At 31.6% G+C, this 24,779-nt stretch overlaps 1 protein-coding gene across 3 annotated transcripts in view; it reads left to right on the forward strand.

Annotated features, from left to right (window-relative positions):
• Positions 1-24,052, forward strand: part of LOC124354090 (uncharacterized Golgi apparatus membrane protein-like protein CG5021) — a 49,975-nt gene extending 25,923 nt beyond the window's left edge. For 2 of the 3 annotated variants that reach the window (XM_046804295.1, XM_046804293.1), the window contains 4 exons: positions 1,175-1,254; positions 6,910-7,035; positions 10,441-10,572; positions 17,035-24,052. In XM_046804295.1, the coding sequence (XP_046660251.1) occupies positions 1,175-1,254; positions 6,910-7,035; positions 10,441-10,572; positions 17,035-17,115 (419 nt within the window). In that variant the 3' untranslated portion in view covers positions 17,116-24,052. The remainder of the gene's footprint in view (positions 1-1,174; positions 1,255-6,909; positions 7,036-10,440; positions 10,573-17,034) is intronic. The other variant, XM_046804294.1, reaches the window with a different exon arrangement.
• Positions 24,053-24,779: the final 727 nt, after the last annotated feature.

A 24,779-nucleotide genomic window follows, 5' to 3' on the forward strand; every position in this document is an offset into this window, starting at 1 on the left:
TAGAATGTGACTGTTTATACTCCTCAAAACAATATTTAAAAGAGACACCTTTCCCTTTTAAGTTAAAAAAGTTTCCTTTTCCTAACCATTTTGTACTTACGATAGTTTTGCACTTTTTAATGTTAGGTTGTAACACAAAGAAGAGGTTAGGTCTTCTCACTAACAAGCTGTTGGTGCCATACCGCCACTGCCATTCAGTGTTGCCACTCCCTTCCTCCACCCTTTGACATATGCCATTCAGTGCCTCCAATATCTCTCTCCTAGCTTATTTCTTTATCAAGCCTCTCTACAAGTGGGAAGTGAGTAATTTGATGTTTGTGTTCAATCCAGTAATATATTTTCTGAATTCACAATAATAATATAATTATATTATAAATAATATAATTATAATATTATTGAAAAAGGATTTTGTTGAATAGCTTTTAATATTTTAGTTGTCAGTACCTTCATACTGTCCTATGAATATTATTTGATTTAATTTAACCTTAACCGTATTTTAAGAAAGTATAGGCTGGAAACCTTGCATAGTAATTGTTAAATAATCAGTATTTAGGCATTATTGATTATTGCCAATATTAAGTTACTATGTTATAATATGGAGTTTTTTTTTCACAAATAACCATAATGAAAAAATCAAAGTTTTTAGAGATAGGGGATAGGAGTTTTTTTCCATAAAATGCACCATTAATAATGGGCTTTATGAATGTTCCCTAGAACTCAACTTACTGTTACAAGTAGTTAAAGGTTAAAACTTCCTTTTATTACAAATTCCCACTGTTTGGGCACGTAAAAGTGCTTTGGGCCAATTCCAAGACAAATGCCTATTTATAAATATCCTGCCCAGCCTCCATCACAACTCTCAAGTAGTGATGGAGACATTTGTGATGGACCCATCAGTGTTGTGCAAATTATTTTCATCTCAATTAATAATGATTCTTCAGTTTGACATTTTGAGATGACAGCGACATATAAAAAATATAAATTTCTTCCAAGTTATAAGGGATATGTTTTTATCTAAATTGTTCAAGTTTATAAAAGAGTGACTTTTAAATATTTTGTTGATTTTATGTCATTGTATTAATAGATCGGCTGATGGTGGGTATGAGGTGGAGAAACTACATGGAAATGGAGACTCCCATTGGGTCTTGTTGATTTTATGTTATTGTATTAATAGGTCGGCTGATGGTGGGTCTAAGATGGTGGAACTATGTGGATGACAACGGAGACTCGCATTGGGTCTTTGAATCCAGGAAGGTGAGTTTTCTCATATCCCATCTACAAATAACTATAACAAGATGGGTGCTAGTGATGTGCTAGTGATAGTGTGTTATTTATTCTAATGGCAAGACCAAAGTAAATTGAAAACTGTATCATTGCAGCCCCTGTAAGTCTTCCATGACCACCAATGGTTTTGCCATCAGACAGTACTTGTTAGCTTTTTTTGTATTCAGTAGCTTCAGTAGGCAAGTTTACATCTTTTTTGTACATGCCCGATGAATTATACTTTTTAATTACAAAGTCAGGGCCATATGGTTTTAAGTGTGACATTAGAGAAGGAGGCAGAGTTCCCATCACCAAGATACTTCTTGTACCGGATATTATGTAACGTTTCTGACTGCCTAAAGATATCAATCACTCCAACTACCTTCATGCCTGCACTGGAACCCATGTAGTAAGCTGTACAGCTAGTCTCATGTTCTTTGTCAAACCTTTTTGGGCATCTGCAATGCTTGGATAATATTTGAGCATCTATTACTTTACCTGTAGTCTCACTAGTTGCTGTACTAACTCCGTTTTAAGAAATGTGTCCCATGTTTCTGTCAAGAGCCATCCAGTGCAACAGTTATACACCTATATCCATCACTCACATCATTTTCATGGTTTACTTTTTCTGTAGCTTCTTCTGCTGCTGGTTTCATAACTTCTAAGGTCACCTCACAGAACATTATTACTTATAATACTTGAGTGACGCAGGAGAAGCTGTGTTCATTACACCACAAAAGATTCGAGCACTCTGCTCGCCTATCCCTATATAACGGAAAGTTTAGGCTCACCTAACATTTAGTTGATTTTCCTGTGCATACTAATGGGCTGTTTGAGTCTTTCACACTAAATTTACAGCTATTACATTTTATTTTTGTAAAACTTAAACTTAAATCTATTTTTGGCAACATGAGCTAGACAAACATACAGCTATTTTTTCAAGTAAATTTTTAATACTCTTCAAATTCACTGTCATACATTTCGCCATTACCTGAATATTTTTTATAGTGTTTCAAATTTTGACCAATTTTTTTCTTACTTGAAGATTCTCGCCTATGTACATTTCTTTTGAGATGAGGTAGCCATTAGGAAAAGAGCTGAGTTCCTATTAATCGGAACTTTCATCTTGATTTTCTTCATGAACAATGAGTATCTCACGTGCACCTAACAATTTGTACTTTCAAATATTAAAAGAATGTATGTCCAGACAGATACATGGGTCCCTGCAAGTCTCCGTCAGAAATTCTAAAGTGTGCATTGATTTTTAAGGTTTTAAAGGGTCTCTTCATAAATTTGTATACAATCTTATATGTATAAAGTTTTATATTTAATTTTTCTTGTTAAGAATCAGAGAATAAAGCTATATAATTTTGAATAAAAAATAAAAATATTTTTTTTACAGCATGTATGTAGTATATGACATGTAAAAGAAATATTACATAAAATTGTCAGACTATAATAAAATATATAATGTTTCAACAGTCTTAAATAGCCAAAATGTAGAAAATTTAGTTGTGAGCACAAAAATATATAATGTTGTTGGATTTAAATTTAAAATGGACATAATTTTTATGTTTACAGAGAAGAGAAAAAAGTGGCTACTTTTTACCCATTTGTAGTTGCTAAGCAACACAATGATATAATAAAATTGACTCTCATGCAACTTAATGTTATTTCTACCTTTTTATGAAGTTGGCCGATGTAGAATAGTGTGTAACTCAGTTTTTTATTTCAAAATTAACAAAAATCAAAATGGAAAACAAGATACAACACTTTTACTTTAGACTCAAGAAAGTCAGTCATGTATACCATTTTAACCCTTTGCATGCCAGCCCATTTTCCAAAGTACTACCCAGAAACGCCAAGGGCATTTTCAGCAGTTTTGCAAGCTTTCACTAAATGTATCATAACTTTTTTATTTTTTAACAGATATTGATGATTTTTTTACCATTATTTTGCTTATGAAATGCCCTTGTTCTGTTGGTAAATTTTAGTTGCATAAATGTACTTTAAACTTATAAAAAAGTTAAAAATTAAGAAAAACAATTTAAAATTTCCAAAAAACATTTTTTTAGCACAAATAAGTGGTTTAAAAAAAATGTATGCTGATTTCCTGTTATATCCTAGTAAACTATATCTAACCCTTAACCTAATTACAAAATTTCAAAAGCCTACCTTATATAGAAGTCCAGTTATGATTTTTTTCACTAAATGTGACACGGGCACAGTTTTTGTAATTTGCATGGACGTTGTATGTAATGTTACACTATATTCACAAATCAATATTTGACACTATACAAATCGTAGTACTTTGGGATTATACCAACCACACCAGTATGAAGAACACAAAAATATAAATTTATAGATATATTATAAACAAACATTGTAGAATGAAAAAACAACTCTTTAATTACAAAATTACAAACTTGCAAAGATTATCAATTGTTAATGAGGTCAGATTCGCTTAAACTTTTTTCAATGAACTTAGAACGTTATAAAACGATGTATTTGAGTAACAGAACTAACATTCCATCAATCAACAAGCATTTCCAGGTATTGTGATCGGTATTGTGGTCGCTGTTATCTTATCTTTCTCGAGAATCCCAATTACGGCAGGCCGCGCGGCATCACATGATTATTTAAGTTTTTTGCACGGTACATAATTGCCTTTCCATTACAATTCAATTTATATTTCTTATCAGCCCCTCTAGAATTATATTTACTGATAGATACTATCTCGAGGGATGTTTTTCTTTCGTTGACATCAGCGCGAGCTTCGGAAGCACCTTCGGCCGGAGGCACTCGCATTTTGGGTGGCGGAGTTTGATCAAGAATAATAACAAGTTTTGTGTGTTTTTTTTTTCAATAAAGAGTTTAGTTTTTGTTTGGTAATGTTTGTTTATGTTGAATTTTTGTGTTTGGAGAAATGTAGGGGTAAAATACGAAAGTACAACAAAGCGAACGGGCGGCGAGACTCTGCAATCACGTTATCTACTACACCGCTTGACTTTGACCTCTGTCTGAGGATGGGGAGGGGTTTGCGATAAGACAATTCCTGTTTTATACTGACGAAATATTGTTCTACGCTAATCTAGTAATCAGTAGAAGCTAAATGTCAACTGTCTGAGGATGGGGAGGGGTTTGCGATAAGACAATTCTTGTTTTATATCGACGAAATATTGTTCTACGCTAATCTATTAATCAGTTGAAGCTAAATGTCAAATAACGATTCATGTCTGGGTGTGGTCGGTATAATCCCAAAGTACCAATGAATCTAATAAAAGGGGCATAGTAAAAATGCCCTAACAACAAAAGTAATGAGAGAATTACAAACGTAAACAACGCATAGCAACACGAACGTAACCTCAATCTCGACCAAACAATTCAACAGCTGCGAAGCTCAAATACGACCAAACAAACAGTCCATAAAGGAATTAACTACTTTGTGGTTGCAAAGCAACTAATCGACTATCGATTAGTCAAAATTTCGCGGCAATCAGATGAACTATAAGAAAATTACAGGCGAAAAACGTGACGTACCTATATTACGGCCGTTGGCGATTTTCAGTTGAGTAGCCGACGGCCGTAATACCGGTACGTTGGCATGCAAAGGGTTAATTTCATGAATATCACTTGATCTACAAGGATCACCCATTCTGAAGTATTATATATAAGCAACAGTGCATGATAAAACTGCTCAATTTGAATAAAAACACAGAGGTTAACAACAAAATCACATATAGGAAAATCATACAGATTGTCAACTAAAAACAGGATCAAAGAATATTAACATAAAAAACTCATAGCTTCTGATTGATGTATAACTTAAAGGTCTTTGATGAGTAATAATGATTTTAGTTAAAGCTTTAGCCAGGGTTAACAAGCTTTACTAACAAGGTCAATATTATTACAATCTAAAAACGGAATCGGAAGCCTGGCAAATAATATTCATATATTATTCAATTTAATTCTTTAACTCTTCTGTAATCTCACCCTAACCAGGAAGTATAATCTCAAAATCACAAGAACACATTCTTGTGAGCATACGGACAATAGCTTCGCTAGGTTGATGATACGCAGTTATCATCAACTTATCTCAGCTGTAGGGAGAAAAGGACAACAGGCATTGCAATAATAGAATTTAAGAACAAAGATTTATAATAGCGGAGAAACATCTCTGTGTTGACCACTTGACCTGATTCAGTTGTGATTTGTATTAGGTGACCGATTTCAAATTACTGCTTTTATTTTTTTGCCATTTATATATCCTACACTTTTCATGACAATTCAGCCTAACATTATCAGTAGATCTTGCCCAAGGCTGTTTCTGTTTTATACACTGCTCTGTCCTAGTGTTATATTTTCTGCTTACCCTGGTAATTTTCTTAAATAAACCTGGCACCTGTACATACATTTTTTAAATTTTTTTTCTGTTAATTCGTTTTTACTTAGTATTTACAATAGGCTGAAGACACCCATTCTGTATAAATTCAGATTCAATTGTTTCAAGTTTCATCTTTTAGCCCATCTTTGTCTGATCAAAAGCTGTTTGCTGTGCTTGTTCCTTCCTAACGAGATTTTGGATGGTTTGTTTGATCATTTAGATACTGAGTAATTTTTCATTTGTTAAACTGTTGCCTTAAGAACATTCCTATAGGCATTTGATACAGCATACTTCATTGTTATGATGATAAGATCAAGAAGGTATTATAGAAATTGTAACATTATAGGAAGGAGAAGGCTATGTAAAAATACTGTATATTAGAATTTAGAGTTTTAGTATAAATTTAATATACATTTTTTAACTGCTAAGCGTTAGCGAAGCCTATCGCTCGAGGGGCTAGAAAATTTTCACTTCTGTCTGTTCGAAAGATATCTTGGAGCCAAACTGACCTATAGACCTGTAATTGTGCATGAAGGTTCATTTACTTATAGGCAATATTGAGTTAAATTATGATGCATGTTACCCTATAGAATTTGGCTGAGCATTAGCTAATATTATTACATTGGTCTTATGCATAACCATGATGACAACCAGAATATAGCGGAATAAATAAATTTGTAAACAAACTAAGTCCAATCATATAAGATTTGAACGTGTGATAATTGTATTCATAAAGTTAAAAAAGTGGAGTCAATTTTTAAAGTTGGTGACATGATTTTATTTCAGAGCACTCTTGCTTTTTAATACCCTCGCTAGCTCACCGGAACTTTTATTATTTGAACACTGCTATGAAACCTAACTGAATTAATAAAAATGTGTCGGCAAGATATCCCGAGAAAGACTCCATCTCTAGAATTTAAATTTTGCTCGAAACTTCATTTCTACGTATACAACAATGAATTATATTATGATGCATATCCTAACATGTAATTTTGCTGTTTCATTGAAGCCTTCACTCAATAGGCTGACACAGTTTCTAATTTGTCTGTTGGGGATGGAAAGTTCCCCATTCAGTCCAGTATGTCTATTTGTGCACTGAACATCTTGAGAATGAAATAAGCTATAGATTTGAAATTTTGCAATACAAAAAGTGTACTTCTACTTTGTAAACATTTACATTGAACAAGCCTTGTTTGTATTTTGTCCACTCTCTTATAATTGTTAAGTAGTAAGTACACACAATGAGAGATGCCCCTGTCCAGGGGGGCTCACAGAACCGCATCAACGCGCGAGAGGCACGCGTGTTCTGGCTAGCTCTGACCATTGTTCCGGTGGTCTGGGCACTCTTCTTCCTCGCTGCACTGTTCAGCTTCAGCTTCAAGTGGTTGGTGAGTAATCTTGTATTCATTTAGAGGGTAAATAGTTTTTCTTGATTTTCAGAAAGTTTAGTAATTTAGTAGTTTAGTAAAGTTTTTAACTGTTAACGGTTAAAAAAAATTAAAACGTGTATTAATTTATCTAATACCACTAGTGAATTACAACACATTTTCCAAATTTAATTTAATTTTGCGATGCCTTTCAGAATCGAGGAATTCATCATCAGGCAGCTTCACAAATGAATAAATATTTAAATTTTTCTAAACAATAAATACAAAAGTAATATATGGTAAAGGATTTGGAAAAATGGTTAGCCAGTATAAAATATTTAAGTGTTATTACATTTTAATTGTCTTATGAATTGTGATGAGAGTAGAATTGAATTTTCAATAGGCCCATCTTCATTATTTACAAGTTTTTCTTGATTTTTCTGTATGTAAAATATTGCCCAAGCATTCAAGTGTATTGTGTTTGTAACTTCTTTTAATAATTTTAAATTGTTATTAGAGATGATGTGTCCAGATTCAATATAGTGTTTTACAATAGCATATTTTTCAGTTTGTCAATAATTTATATGTGAAAAGTATTCTTTGAATTGTGTCTTGTTTCTTTATGTTTGGCCAATGTACAATTTCTCACAGCTGTTACATTAAATTTCATTAATTCCTAATTTATTTTCTAATGAGTTTTTGTCTTTGGGATTTCCTAATATTTTGATAATTTATTGTTTGTTTTGTATGTGATAGATTTTTTTGTAAAGCTTTTTAAAAATCTTCTGTAATTGATTTGAAATATTGCTGTATGTTGTACAAATGAATTCCGGTTTGTTGTCTTGAAGGGGTACTAATGTTGTTCTAAATTTTCTTGCTTTTCTTTTGATTGATTTGTGAAGTATGTTATCAATAAGTTGTGTGGTGTAACCATAAGAAATTAAAAGTCTGTAAATTATTGAATTAGAACTAGCTTTCTTTTTTTGAGGTGGGTGGCTAGATCCATTGATAATAAATCTATTTATATCCATCGTCAGTTTTCTGTTATTATCAAATTCCAATTTTGTTTTGTTTCTAATGAGTAAAACATTTAAAAATGGTATACTATTGTTTTGTCAACTTCGTATGTAAGTTTAATGGTAGGTAAAATGAATTTGGGAGTCCAAAGAAAGTCTTTTAGGTTTTTATTTTTATTAAATATTGCAAAGACATCATCAACGCATTGTATTCACTTTCTTTGGAAATATTTCATTGTAGTTTTAGTCGTATCAAAATAACTTATAAAAATATATGCAGTGAAACATGAAAGAGGATTTCCCATTGGTGCAAATGTGCACTGTACAAGCAGAAAAATGTTGCAAATGAAAAATCTTAAATATGGGATTTTTTCAGTAAAAAGGCAATAAACATAATATAGACATTTATGAGCGGGAAGATTTTATTTGTTGGAGACATTATAACAAGGTATCAGTATAATTGTGTTGAGACTCCTTTCAGAAAGATCCATACTCAGAATTAACCAAAATCTGATAATATCATTTTGATCTTGAAGAAACTAGATGTCGTATTTAAATTTTTTTCTCTGCCAGAAGAATTTTACTTTTACACCTGGAGGATCAAAAAAGACAGAAGTTTAAAAAATATATTTATTTTTTATCCTATCATATGGTGTTGATTTGTTGTGTTATAACTTTTTTATTTCCTATAATACAGCAAAATTAATGTGATCTAAATGTTATTAAAAGTGTCATGTATGCTGCAGTAAATATAATATTGTACAATGTATTAAATAGTCGTTGCTTGAATCAGGTAATATTTCTACAGGTTTGTATTGATTACAAATTATAGTTTTTTGGATAGTGGATGTCTTAGACTTTAGAGCATAGCCCCAGATATTTTTAGCACTTTTATTTCTATACAAATACCCATTTCTCAGATGTAAGTAAAACTAGTATATTTTTGCTCTTTTTTAGTTTAAAAAAACTTAGTATTGTATAAAAAATGTTATATTAAGTACTATTTCCTAAAATATATTAAATTCACAGATCATGATGATCGATATTTATATACAGGGTAAGGCAGACCACCCATCCACGATGTATAGCCACTAAACCGAGAAACCTACCTTCTTCTTTTAACGAAAACCCCCAAAGAATTCAGGAAAATAATTTTGAATACCCTAAAATGGCATTTTTACGGGAGTAGGGGTTATTTTTGAGAGATTTTAAAATATACAGATAGGTCGAGCTGTACTTCGTATTAAAGGTACATAATCACTGATCATTTGGAAAAAATGTTTCAATTTTTTTTCTTGTATTGACAGGGTGGTCCAAATGTCAGAGTTGCAGTTTTACAGTTTTTATTTTTTACTGTTACCTCGTTAAAAATTTAGCAAATCCAGATTTTTATCAAAGGTTGCCAAAGTAGTCTCTTTCTAAAAATATGTTACAGTTGTCACTTTTCAGTACATTTCCAATTTTTTGAAATAGTTCAAATTTAAGATGTTTCTAACTCATAAAACCTAAAAAAGAGTTAAAAATGAGTTTATCACTCATTACACCTATGAATAGCTCTTTTGAAAACTGAAGTATTATTTTGTATTTAAAGTTTAATTTTATCGGATGTTTAAAAAATGGTGCCAAAAATATTATTTCAGAGTTCAGAGATTTGAATTCCTGTATTTGCAGTAGGTTCTTTATGAACCTTTTCTTCCGTTAGATGCTGGTGCCCCATCGTGCATAAACCACATTTCTTGGATAGTTTGTTCAGGAATGTTCAACACTATGGCGTACTAAATACAACAAAATGTCTTGAAAATTGGTATTTTTAGCACCATTTTTCAACCATCCAATATAGAGCCACACTTAAAGTACAAAAAATTATCATACCTTGCTATTTGAATTTTTTAGGTTTTACAAGTTTGAAATATCCTAAATTTGAACTATTTAAAAAAATTGGAAATGTGCTGTAAAGTGAGAACTGTAACATATTTTTTAAAAGAGTACTTCTGTGGTAACTTTGATTACAAATTTGGATTTTCTAAAATATTTAACAAGGTAACAGTAAAAAAAATCAGTGAAACCTTACAACTTTGACATTTTAGACTAACCATTTGAAATTTTATTTTTAATTACCCTTACCTCCCTAAAAGTGCCAATTGGGAGTATTTTTGGGTGTTAAAAATTATTTTCCCAAATTGTTTGGGAACGAAATATTATACTTAGTTTTTAGTTTTGGTTAAAACAAAGAAAATAGGTTTCTCGGTTCAGCTGCTATACATTGCAGACAGGTGGTCTGCCTCACTCTGTATTTGAATATTTAATTATTTTTGCTACTAATTATTAATTGTTTTTGAGACTTTCAAAACTGGGTAGTTACTAATAGATTAACCACTTCTACAACTAAATTCACAATTGTACGCTACAGCTATTGGTGGGCATAGCTCTGACGCTCAATGGAGCGAACCTCTATGGCTACATCAAGTGTCGAATGGGTCACAACGATCAGAAGTTTACGACTACAGCAAATGAGTTCTTCAGGAAGCAAGTCATCCATAGTGTAAGTATCTATTTTTTCAGTGACTATAAATTGTATTAGCACTTTTATGCACAGTATAGTTGCCTGACACAAGCAATAAACTTTAGGAGTAGAAGTAGCTCCTAAGTGGTTTGGTGATAGTCTTTTAACCACTATTAACAAAACTGTGTTCATAATTTATTCCTTAGTTAATATAAATTACTTGGAATACTTTTGTAATAAAAATTTAATTGGGTTCATCACCCTAATATTCAAATTATAATGTAACCATATTTGCTATCCAAGTTAATAATATACTCTGTATATAAAGGTAGGTTAGTTAGCATATAGTGTATTTTCCAATAGTCATTTGCTTAATTGTAATATCCTATAGTAATGGCAGAGCTTGAAAGCAATGAAACAGAAAAACTATTCTATATATTGAAGTCATGCCTCAAAGACAAGCTTTTTTACCAATAAAGAGCCTACTTGTATGTATACCTGACAACCAAGATGCAGTCTAGTGATAAACCAATCTACTGCTCCACAAAATTGTACTTCAGAGATTTTTTTCTAAGCAAAGGAGATTTATTGAACTTAGTATATATAGTTAACTTACCTATTTAACCCAACTTGAAAATTACTATTTGGAATAATTAGTGCTCACAATTTGTTCATAATATTATAACACATGTATTAGACACTTTAGACAATTTAAACTTAAACTTTTCACAAGTCTTCAAGATTTCAGTAATTAATTGAGAAAACTTTAACTCGTTATAATAATAGGAGATAACTAACTGAAAGAACATATAATTGGCTTAACCCTGGGAGTCATTTGGTGTTGATTGTGTAACTTCCAAAGTATATATTTTGCTGCTAAAAGCATTATTGCCGGCCGAAGACCTTTAAATTAAACATCAATCAAAAACCTATGAGTTCTTGTTAATGTTAATAGTCTTTGATTTTGTTTTATCCTGTTTTTAGTTGACAATCTGTGTGATTTTCCAATATGTCATTTTGTTATTAACCTCTGTATAGCAGATATTGCTGTTTGTAAACAAATAATGTTGTTCTTTGTTCGGAAGTCTTTTTATTCAAATTGAGCAAAGTTTTATTTTAAAGTTGATTATATAATACCTCAGAACGTATGATCCTTGTAGATGAAGTGGTATTCTGTATTCTGTATTCGTGACATTCTAATGGAATCTGACATGACTGACCTGGTTGAGTCTGAAGTAAAAATAATTTGTCCTATTTTCTTTTTTTCTATTAATTTTTAAATAAAAAGTGACATACACTGTTCTGTATCAGGTAATATTATTAAAAGGTAGAAAAACATATTCGCTTGAGAATCAATTTTATTATGGTTATTTCATTGTGTGCCACTGGAAATGGGTGAATATTTGCCACTGTGCTCTTTTTTTTGTAAACATAAAAGTTATTTTCATTTTTGTTTCTGAACTTCATAACGCCATATATTTTTGTGTCCACAACTAAATTTCTTACAATTTGGCTATTTCAGACTATTAAATCATTATACAGGGTGAGGCAGACCACCCGTACAGTACGTATAGTGGCCAGACCAAACAAGGTAGATTATTCGTAACAACTTAAACCCCCCTATTTCCACCCCAAGGAATTTGGAGAAATTATTTTGAAATCTATAAAACTCCACAAAAGGGTAGTTTTTGGGGGGTAGGGGTGGTTTTTGGAAAATTTTCAAATGTAAAGGTATGTTGAGATATACCTTATTTTAAAGGTATTTCTTCACTGATTATTTTGATGAAAAAAGTTTGTACCTATCTTGCCGCTTATGTACAGGGTACACCAAAACGTTAAAAAATCAGGGGTTTGTGGGTAAATTTATTGCAACTACCTGCACAAATTTAGAGAGACGATATTTTTCTTCAAAACTAATGATGAGACTGCTTATCGAAAAATATCATCAAATGCCACCCTACCCCAAAATTTACACATTTTAAAAATACATAGAATTTTGAAATACTTAACAGCCCCAATCTAAAAAAACCCAAATAGCAACCTAGGTTGTGTGGTACATCATTAGAAAGGTATTTAAAAAATAAACATTTTCTACATTTAAAGTTTGTCTCTATCTCCAATGGTTTCAAAAATGTAGTACAAAAATAGATCTTTTAATAATTTTACTAAGTTAGTTTGAATTAATATCAAAACCCAATGAAAAAAAATGGAAAAAAGTTGGATTTTTAAGTTTAATTTGTTTTTAAATAATATAATAAAAAACACATCAGTATTTCTATCAGTGTAACATGTTTCAAAAGCAATCTAACCGTGGTGTTCATGTTTTAATAATCCCAAATACACGAGTTGCCCCTGGAAGAATTTTGGAACCAATTCCTTGGTCTCTTATCTAATCTCTGTTATTATCGTCTCCCTATTCAGTTGTTCTTGTGACCACGTGGTATGAGGTAGATATTAGTTTAAATAATACACATTTTACATTTTGTGTAATTTAAGTGTAAAACTTTTTATAATTCAAAATGTTCTAATTTAATAACTGGGTAATTTTCCTGTTTCATGAGAGAACTCAGCACTTATTGTAAGACATTGTAGTTTACAGTGTTCCAATACCTTTTTAAATTTTAAAAGACTTTTAAAAATCGGCTACAGTATTTTTTTTTTCAATCATAAACATAAGAGACCAGTTTACTGTCGGAACTTTTTTTACTTGCACATTGCACTGACTTTTATAATAAATACATTGAGTAAAATTATAAGAAAATCTATTTTTGTACTACAGTTTTGAAACCATTGGAGATAGAGACAAACTTTAGATGTAGAAAATGTTTATTTTTTAAAGACCCTTCTAATGATGTACAACTCAACCTAGGTTGCTATTTGAGTTTTTTTAGATTGGGGCTGTTAAGTATTTCAAAATTCTATGTATTTTTAAAATGTGTAAATTTTGGGGTAGGGTGGCATTTGATGATATTTTTCGATAAGCAGTCTCATCATTAGTTTTGAAGAAAAATATCGTCTCTCTAAATTTGTGCAGGTAGTTGCAATAAATTTAACCACAAACCCCAGATTTTTTAACGTTTTGGTGTACCCTGTACATAAGCAGCAAGATAGGTTCAAACTTTTTGCATCAAAATAATCAGTGAAGAAATACCTTTAAAATAAGGTATAAACTCAACATACCTTTACATTTGAAAATTTTCCAAAAACCACCCCTACCCCCCAAAAACTACCCTTTTGTGGAGTTTTATAGATTTCAAAATAATTTCTCCAAATTCCTTGGGGTGGAAATAGGGGGGTTTAAGTTGTTACGAATAATCTACCTCATTTGGTCTGGCCGCTATACGTACTGTACGGGTGGTCTGCCTCACCCTGTATTTTATAATAATGTGGATACTTTTATATAACATATTTTTTCACATGTCAAATACTGAATGGAATATATGCTGTAAATATTATGCTTTATTTATTTATTTTTACTTTAAAGCTATGTATCTTTATTGAATTTCTGATAGACACTTCCAGGGTAAAAACACTCACTGTTTTCAATAGCAGTTGATTAAAACTCATCACTGCTACAATAATCACTGATGTCAGACCATGTACAAGATGCTGACAAAATGCTGACGGGCCATGCCACCCGTAATTTTGTAGCGGCCATGTTTTTACAGTCAGTATTCGAAAAGATGGTTTGACTGCAACAGTAGCAATGATGAGCTACAGTACGACATATATTGTGAGCTTGGTTTATGGCAAATAAACTGTTGTTTGATGTAATCAGGCCTGATTATTGTTTAAACCATAGAGTGACTTGTGATAAACCTGTTATGAGAATTATTAATTACAATCTCATTAAATTATTGATAAATAGGTAAATCTAAATTGATTGGCTTTTAATTATGTGTCCTATACTATAGTCTTCCTGTTTTCTATAACACCAAGAAACAAGTGGGTGCATACAATCACTTCAAGTGTGACCTTAAGCGTATTATGAAAGATTCGGTTCTTATTATATGTTAAAGACAGTTTAACACAAAACATAAACTCAGGTATACAACAGAGAACTGGGCTAGGTACTTGTAGTTGTGGTAGCATGCAACCTGAAAGCACACATTTCAAAAAGATTGCACATTGAGTGACAGCTATCATTGTTTTGCATAGTAGGCATGGCGCGTTGCTGTGGCCTTGTAGTGTAAACTGTCTCATTTAATGAGCAGGGAAGTTACATTTTAGAATATAGCTAGAGTGGTCAATGGATAATTTGAGAGTATATTATTTGTCTTTGATATATATTACAAGAATAGAACACCATGTTTCAAGGATTGGAATTTATCGTCTACTTTAGTTGTCAAAGAAAACCTGATAACGTTAAGGAAGCACAATTAAATATATGGGAATGAGCATACCAACGTAAGATAAATATGAAAACAGAAAAAGCTATACATAAAAACAGTTCTAGCATGTACATTAGGTTCATAGCAGTGTTATTTCTCAAGTGACAACTCGCATTAGTGATAATGACAAAAGAGACTCCTTTAGCAATAAATATATGACATTAAGCTAAAACAGATAGACAAGAATTCAACACTACTCTTTCTTATTGGCAATAAAGTCATGATCAGTCGGCAGATCTCAACCATTTGGTGCCATGTTGCTATCAGTTGCCAAAGTCAGTTGCCAAATTCAGTTGCTTCCTCACTGAATTCACTACTGGGTATAAATGGATATTATTCACTGAGGGTTTTGCTCAGTGTGTTGGCTATACAGTCAGGAATGATCTGAACCATTTGGTGGCAGTGACAAAATATTTGCCACTGTTCAGTGATACAAAAAAATCAGTAAAACTATCTACAATCCAATCTCTTCCTCAGGTGTAAGTGGTTTAGTGTTAGGAAAGCAGAAGGAAGACTAACAATTGGACCTTGATTATTGAAAAAATAAAACTCTCTCACATCACTATTTAGTGACTGAGAGTGACAGAGTCATTGTGTACAAGTGAACGGTGGCCGAGTGGTTTTTCCGCCTCAGCTGGGAGACTACAAGGGCTCTTATTCAATCTCCTTATGTTTAACTATTTAAAACAACACACACATATATATATCTCATTATATCTATATTTTTAGCATACATATGTTCTTTTTGTTATGTGCGCTGTAATATGGTGGACTAGCTGAGGGACTCAATTCTCTAGTCTCAATGGAAATTTATCCAATTATTTTATATATTTGTATGTCATGTAAAATATATTAGATTGGATATAAATGAATGGATATAGAATTGATTTTACCTAAGGATTAAATGGTATTGTTTTCAAAAAGAATGGCTTCATAAATTTAAAATACGTCATATCATACAAAAACTAGACATGTGTTAAAATAATAAAATAAAGCCTGCCGCAAAAACCTTCAACAATGATCATAACTTATCTTCATCCCAAACTTTCAATACCGGAGACTGTTCTGTTAACTCAACATCAGTGGAAGTTTAATGAGTCTAATACAAAAGGATTTAAGAAAAATAAAGATAGATGAGCTCTGTAGTGTGTGAAAATGTTTTGAGACTTTGTAAATTATCTCAATTTGCTAATGCCTGGATGATGTAAGAGTTATTCAAAGCATATTTTTAACCATTTTGTTCTTGCAGTAAAAAAAAAAACTTTCAAAACCTTTACCTTTCTCAACACTAAAGCAGTTCCCAAACTTGAAAACTTTAGAGCTCACCATAAGAATCTGATCTTTTGTTTTTTATACTTATCTGCATTAAAATGTTACAAAATTGATAGCTTTTTGCTGAAAACCGGTGTGAAGAAGGTGAAAACGAACCTCAATTTAATTAATAGTGATCCTCGCCATCAGGGGATAATGTCATCTTTGTGAAGATATGTCAATCAATGGATGGAGGATAACAAGGATTTGGCCATTTAGATTTGATTAAACAAAATGTCTTAAACCCTCAGGAGCTATTAGAGATAAAATTACAAAACTATAATAATGACACAACTGCCCTAGACATATTTTTGAAATTTTCAGAAAACAGTGGGTCTTGTATGACACTTGAGTGGATCACAAAAACATAGAGCAAACTATCTCGTCATCTGAAAATATACCACAACCTATAGACATTGATTGAAGTTAAACAGAGTCAAATCTTTCTGTGTGATTCTATTATGATTTTAATGTATATATTATACTCATAGTCAATACTGTACTGTATGAATAAATCATTCTCTATATCAGTTTTCAAACAAAATATGACTGTTTCATATTTTTCTTTGTTTAAACAATGATTTTGTTTAAAACTTTGATAATTTGGCTTAGCCGAGTCCCCATGTGCTGGTTTAACACAGTATTAAGGTATTAAAAGGTATTATTTAGTTTTGTTAGTACAATCAGACTAGGGATAGGACGATAATCCAATTGATATTTTATAAATTGGTATGTCAGTAATTATTGTATGCATATTCACCAGGATCTGTGTGAGTCATAAATGTACTGGGTGTTGCAGGTCGCATCAATGTTTACATCGTCAGCTAACACGGCCCCCTCTGCATCCCCCACTTCTCCCCGCCCTACCAATGTCGTCTAACCTGATTGTGCATGCGCTGGATCGACTGAATTTGTAAATATGTGATGGAAAAGACCGTCTATGCCAACTGTCTTGTTACATTTAAGTGTTTGAGTGTAGATTAAATTACGTAATTCAGACAGTTCTGTCTGGTTGCATTACCTCTTTGGCCGGTAGTTTTAGTTTTGAATAAGTGTAAGAAAAGCTTCAAACATTCTTTAATTAAGATTTTAAATATTTTTAATGTCTTTTTGGACAGATCAAACATTCAAATAATGTTAAAAATCAATGTTGTCAATTACATGTACACTGTTTAGGTTTGGGTGATAGTTTTATTTATGCAAAATTGAAAACAAATCCATTGTTTTATTACAGGTATGACATATTTAATAATAATGTATTAGTATTATAATTAATTTTGAAATAATTTTAATATATAATGAATATTGTGGTTGCAATTATGTGATGCTCTATTCTAGAAAAGCTCAAAGTTGAATGTTGTTACTGTTAGGGAACCAAAATTTTGTTTGTGAATGTTTAAAGGTAGCTAGCTACTAATGCAAACAATTTTTGTATGTGAAATGTTCAATATTGTTTCTTTATATGTTTCTAATAATAATTAAACTGTTATTGTTTTTAAAAATTGTTTTAGGATTTTTTTGGAAAAGTTTTATTTGGTTGTAAAATAGCCAGTACATCTAGAGATTGTTTATTTTAAATAACCTATATTTACAACTCGCAATTATGTTTCTAAACATTCACTTTTATATGAATTCAGGGTGGCCACCCACCCGGAATAAGCCGGGAATCTTCCTGTAGACAGGAAAAAATCTCAGGACTCTGAACAATGTTTATGTGTGTAAGAAATTATGAAATCAAGAAATAATTTTACAGCTCTTTGAATTAGGAGTTGATTAATCCCAAACATTGTATTTCACGTGACTCGAACCATGTAACTGTGAATGAAGATCGACCACGTCTCGGTGATATTGCCAAATTGTTTACATTGTCTGTAGATAGTATGTGTGCGATCGACCATGTGTCTCAAGCTCCACTTGACACCAGTTAATCCAAAATTGCTTCCACTAGTGTAGAGGAGTTTATCTTAGTTAGTTCTACCCTATGTCACGTAAGCTCCCATACACACAACAATCCATTTGACAATTAAAGTCGGCCGACCGATCATCTCAGTTTGGTTTGTGAACAAATGCTCCTCACCACAGTCTGGTTGGTAATCAGATCACTTAGGTTAAAAGTGAGGTTCCTTTTTGTCACATCACGGTCACATCCAAAGCTGAACTAATCTTGTTGCCAGTCTGTATACGATCGGTTGGGTGAATTCCCCACACATGTTAGTCTTCATCGTCAGAATGGCATTGGTTGAACAACTGGTGGAAATCTCACCATTTATCTGATCAACTAATCATCTCAATGGCTTGACGATCGGTCAGAAGTTAGAACTATTCAAACCAAAATCGTCAAACCAAATGTTACATGAGGAGTCAGTCATACATCATGTTGTGTCATAGTCACTGTATGTATTTATTTTCTAGTTGTGTTTTCATGATGGCCTGATTCTGCTATTTTATACCTCAAGGCAAAAAAAATATTTAAGAGCCAGTAATTGATTATGTATTCCTGGGGAAACTGTGGAAGATATTGTTCGTTACTTGTGTCAACCTGTAGATAACGAATTAACCTCACTTCGATAACTTACGTAGCAGATAACTTTCTGATGTATTCTACGTATATAACTTGGCAGTGGGTTATATTTATAGCCATGATACTTTCGAGGGACTTTAAAAAGCGTGGATTATGCTTAATTGTAAGCGGTAATTGTGTTTTTTACTCTAATTTAAATTTTCAAACCTTTGTTCAATATTTATGTATGTGCTGATATTTACAGCTAATCTGTGTTCCCTTCACAATTTTTGTAGTTGTAAATTTTCTCTATAAAATATATTTTTTTTCATCATGACTAGGGAAATTTTTCATACATTTTAAATTCATAATAGGTTTAATAAGTGGTACAAGTGTATGCCCATATTTTTGTGTGGATTTAAAGCCTACATTCTGGAAGTTCGTATTATAATCTTTCAAATTAAAGTAGAAGGTAGGGGATATGTCTTTGTTTTTAAAATATAACTAATTCTCTGAACCTCTGCAAATTCTTTTGCGATAGAGTAGTATTCATGGATTACTCTTTATATCATCAGTCAGGTCTCAAAGGTTTAAGAATGACCGAAATTGGATTGGTGTTGATTTTGTTTAAACCATATTTAGATTAAAACAAGGCTATTAGGATTAGAAATTCTAGAATCTGGAATCAAGATTTTAAGATTTAAAATCGGATTTGAAAATTTTGAATTTGTCTATGATAATAGAAGTACTTAAAATTTTCTTGGGAAGTCACGATTTTATAATATTATAACTAGTAATGTGTCAAAGCTAAATCTGAATTCCAAATAAGTTTATTCACGGTCAACAGCTATGCCTTAGCAGGCAAACTACCGATTTTAAATATATGTTATCGTTATACTTTCTGAATGAAAAAAATGAGATATATAAACTAATTAACAAATTGCAGTAGTTTAAACAAATAATATTTTGGTTACATTTCATATTTTCTATTTATATTGAAGTGCATCATCACGAGTCTGCTGCGTCTATCTGCTGCAACTGCGTAAATTTCTTCAAAATAACATGGCATTCTTAGGCTTACTTTTTACCCAAAAAAATAAACAAAGTTAAAAGTTGAATCCAGTTAAAAGTTTTTTTTGTTTATTTTCTGTTGTACCGAACCAACCTAGCATACTGGCAAACCTGTGGTTTCGTACCAAAGTTCCTTCATTGCAGATGTCTGATCTTCAATACAAGACTGTTTGGCCTACACCAGCACTGATTGGTTATTTTTGTTCTCTTTTATTTTCCAAATGCACACATGCATTTTCAAAACATGACAAAGGAAAATTATTAGTTATACACAATGAAAGACACAAGAGATATAAACAATAAAATAGCAGGTAGCGATGTATCGTCACAGAATTTCTTGCATGTACGTGCTAATTTGCTTGGCCACCGCAACTTGTGGCATTTACTACAAATACAGCCGGTGATGAGAAACCATCACTGTTGCACTCGTTGGAAAATGCACTAGAGAATTTTTTACAGAGTTTTTTTAGTGGCCATTATATTGGCCAGTGTTTTACATGCTTATATAGTTATACCAATAACCATTTGTCTGTAATTAAGACTGCTTTTTAAATGCTGAGATGGGTAGCGGAGACATGTAATCCAGTGACTTTGAATGATTGGATTACTCAAAGTCAACACTAACCCTTTTGATGACAGGGATCCTTGTAAAGGTGTCCAGGTCTTGGGAAGGGTGTTAAAGATTTTAGCAAACCAATATAATTGTAAACCCTACACAACTCTATGTAAAATTTAGAGCTTAACTTGGTTACAAGATTACAACTTCCTCACTAGTCACACTCATCATCCATTCATTTTTAGTATTAAATACCTACATAGTTATGTTTTGATAATGAATGAGATCAAAACAGTTCATAGAACATAGAGCATTGAAGGTAGAGCCATCCTTCCCTCTTATCTCTTTTAATAGTGAAAATAAAATAAAATACTTTTTATGGAATTATAAGCTTCTTAAATAATAGGCATTTTCTACTTAGTAGTTTTAGAAAAATTGGGTGAAAAGGAGAGTGGACATCAACCCAAAATTTTAATCTCTATCTTGTGGCCATTAAAAACGTAACATAATAAATTACAAATTCAAAACTGCTTAAAAAAATCTTTTGTCTCCACACAAGATGTCTCTGTTTAAAGTTTAGAACTTTTATATTTTTGAGTGGTAACTAAGAAACCTGATTGAAACAATTGAAATTGAAATTAAATATTTTTTAAGTGATTGTTATGTAAATTTCTAGTTATAAATAATGTTCTATTTGTTCAAAAATGGACTTAACGTATTTTTCATGTATACAATATACAAAATGTTACATTTTAAATTATTCACTATTTTTTATTGGGACAAGTTAAAATCTTTGTCAGCGGGTTTACCGCTTTATGCTTTTTTATCCCATGGATCACTCAAGGGGGATTACTATTTGATTTTTAGTTGTCTCTGAAGCAGTTCATATTTTGAAAAAGTGAAAATAATTTTTAAAGTTTTGATATTAAATTGTCTACTGCAGGTTTTCCAAAGAATATTATTTTATTTTATTGTGTTATTTAATGTATTATGCCACTTTGTGGTGGAGTGGCCTTAAGTTAATTATCAAAAAGGGTTAACAAGTAAGACACTGATAATTTTAGTACTGGCTCTTTTAATTCCAGATAGATAGTGGCAGCATTCTGCCTTTTATTCCCATGTGTCGGGCAAAGTTGGATCATACTTTCTGAATAGCTCTTATAGTTACAGGAGTTAATCATTTTGGTTTCTTCTTCTGATTTATGGGTAAGTTTGCTATTAGAGAAAAAAAAGGATTTTATACATTCATAAACTGTAGTAAGTATTGAATTCCTATTAAAATAATTTAACTCTGAGAGCCCAAGCACAGGTTGTGTCCCTCATGTGTCAAAAATATGAGTTAGTTTTAGAGTAATAGGTTTAATGTATTAAAAAAGAACACAGTTTACAATAATTTTAATTTTAAAATAAATATTGATAATTAACTTGTTTTGTGGAATTTTGGTTTGAAACAGAATGTCTTAGATAAACTTGAATTTTATAAAACACTCACTTAACATGTAACAGCACATGTGCATTACTGTGCTTGTTTGTTTGTGTAACAGTTTTTGGTGCTGTGATCTGTAATTTATTATGTTATTTAAGATTTGATTGTGTTGTGCATCGGATTACCGAATACAGAAAACTTGATTCACAAACATCAATTTTAGAACAGTCGTCACACAACATAAAAGAAAAAAGTAATAAATTATGGTGTTGTGTTCAATTTCCCTCTCCAGAAAATCACCAATGGTGTAAATTGACTCCTCCATAAGCCAGCAGCGCAGTCCTCTTTTCAAGTTGCTTTCCTCCAGTTGCTTGAGCTGGGTTGGGAGAGCATTGAATAGCTTAGCTCCAGCATAAGATGGTTTTTTGGTAAATAGTGCAGTTCTGTGAGCTGGTAAATTGAAGTTATGCCCATGCCTGGTTTCCCTTCCATGGCGGTTGTTTCGAGTCAAGTTGAGACTATGAGCATGTAGGATGATCTCAAGAATGTAGAGAGCTGTCACAGTGAGTATCTTTAAGTCTTTGTAGGCTTCTCTACAGCTGTCCCGGGGCGCAAGGCCAGCCGTTACTCTTATCACCCGCTTCTGAAGGACCATAACACGTTGAAGGTTGTTGTTTGAGGACGCTCCCCAAAGATTGCATTTTTATCCTATGGTTGTTTGATCCGTGTTACACTATGCCACATAATTTCTTCCCACTGTATTATATATACACACACACACACACTTACATGACTGTTATATCTTATCTTCCATACCACCCTGCAATCACAGTCAGGCAAATATATTTATATTTTGAATTAAAGGTCAAAGTTTATTATGAAATAATTATTGTAATAATTATCTTTAAAATGCAGGGCCTCATTTTTAGTTTATTAATATCTTCCTATTGCACACTTCAGAAAAGTATATATATTTTAATAATTAAACAAGTTTGTGCAATACTTTTATGTTTGTTGATTTTTAGAATGTGAATTTTAAATTATTGTGCAAGAATCTCAGTAACAAGAATACATGATGTAGAAATGTAAATATACAATTTGTGACATTTAAGTGAATCGTATATTTTAATTTTGATGTATTAATTTCAAAATAGCCAATGTTATATTTTGAGTTTTGTCATTTTTGTGAATATACATGACCTGTGATCACACGGTCAGTGCCATGAAAGTGTATGATAACATGGATCTAGTCCTATCTTGACTGGAGCACAATTCATCAGTAGTCTGTTGATTCTTCCAACTTTGTTTTGTATGATACAGGCCTGTAGCCTGTGAAAAGTAGCATAACAAAAAGAAAATAACAGTTTTAATTAGATGATTTATATGGTCTAGTGTATTACAGATGATTGTTATCAATTATTTAACAAAAAACTATGAGTTTCTTAACTTGTCATAATACAAATTAGTGGATATCTGAATAACAATTCACTTTTGCAAAGTCTTATTTGAGTCCAGTAAAGTTATTAATCACTGTATTGCGACATCAAAGAATGTGTTGAACAGACTAGTAGTTTGAAACGGAATTACAGTTTTTTTTAATACAGTTGAAAATTGATTTTATTTAAACAATCAGCCAGTGTTTAAATTAAAAAAAAAAAAAAAAAAACTTAAATAACGTTATTTTTGAATGCGCAACGAAAATGTTTTGGTTAAAAACAATGACTTGTAGTTCTGGTTGAGTATTTGTGAATTGGAGGAGACTTATAAATTTCCCAAATGTTATTTTGACATTATTGCTTTGGTTGTTAGTTCTATTTATTCTTAACTTAGGAAGTAACAAAATTACTTGGTAAATTATTCCACTTTCTGAAATATATTTATCAAATTTTAAGTAAAGCTGTGTCTGAAATTAACAAATAAAAATATATTAATAGTTACAAAAATGAAATGTTAGCCAAAAAGCTAAGTATTTATTTTACTAGGGTAAAACAGAAATTGTGTTATAGCCTTAGTTGTAATCTATCTTCTGTTTAAATTTAAAATTAAGTTTTTCTAATTACAGTTCTTCAGTTTTAGCTTTAAAACATAATACTACAAGTTCCTAAATTGTTTGCCAGAGATTTACAGTACATTACATTTGCTTCGTTGTAGATAAATGTTGTATACTTCATAAAAACCGTTGTTTATAAACATTCCATTGTATATAGTCTGTATAGTAGTGAATTGTATAAATTAATGATTAATAAATGTTTTACTGAATGGTAGTGTTGTCCTTTTCATTGCAACACATAGTATTGAATAAATTGTATTTATAAAATGTTTTCTGATTTTCTAAGTGGTGTAGAACAATATTAGATATTACAGTCACTCTCGTAGCAAGACCCCAACTGATCTGTACTACTATACTTACTATATAGTGAGCAGTGGTGTATTGGAAAATTTTTCAGTGTGGCAACACTAGGTTCATTTGCATAAAATTCAATGTATCTAAGATCATGGAATATCACTGAGTCTACAGGAAGTTTAAGTTAACTTATATAAAAAATTGTAGAAAAAATAAAATAAATGTTAATCTTATTTTTATATATTTCACAATACATTACTAAACGTTATTAAGAATTGTTAGGAAGGTTTAAATTAAACATAAATTTTAAAAACCACAAGAAGTGAAATAAAACAAAAATATCCTCCCACTTCTTTTCTGTCTGGTTGAGCACATCGAATTCCAGTGTCTTCGGCTGAGTGGTGATGTCATAACCATGTCTTGACATAGTCCTCCGGTTTCCATGTCCAGATGTTTGGTCCATTCAGCTTGATAAACTTCAGCGCTGATACATGTCTGATGATCTAGATGGTGATATGGTTACGTTAATGTGACTAAAACCTTGCTCACACTCTGATGAACTGCAAGGAATGAACTTGAAGCAATTGATTAGGGAGTTTAGAGCTTTTGGAATGCTGTTTTCTAAATAATTCTAAAGCCATACCAAA

Source organism: Homalodisca vitripennis, chromosome 2, assembly GCF_021130785.1.
Source record: "Homalodisca vitripennis isolate AUS2020 chromosome 2, UT_GWSS_2.1, whole genome shotgun sequence".
Classification (NCBI taxonomy): domain Eukaryota; kingdom Metazoa; phylum Arthropoda; class Insecta; order Hemiptera; family Cicadellidae; genus Homalodisca; species Homalodisca vitripennis.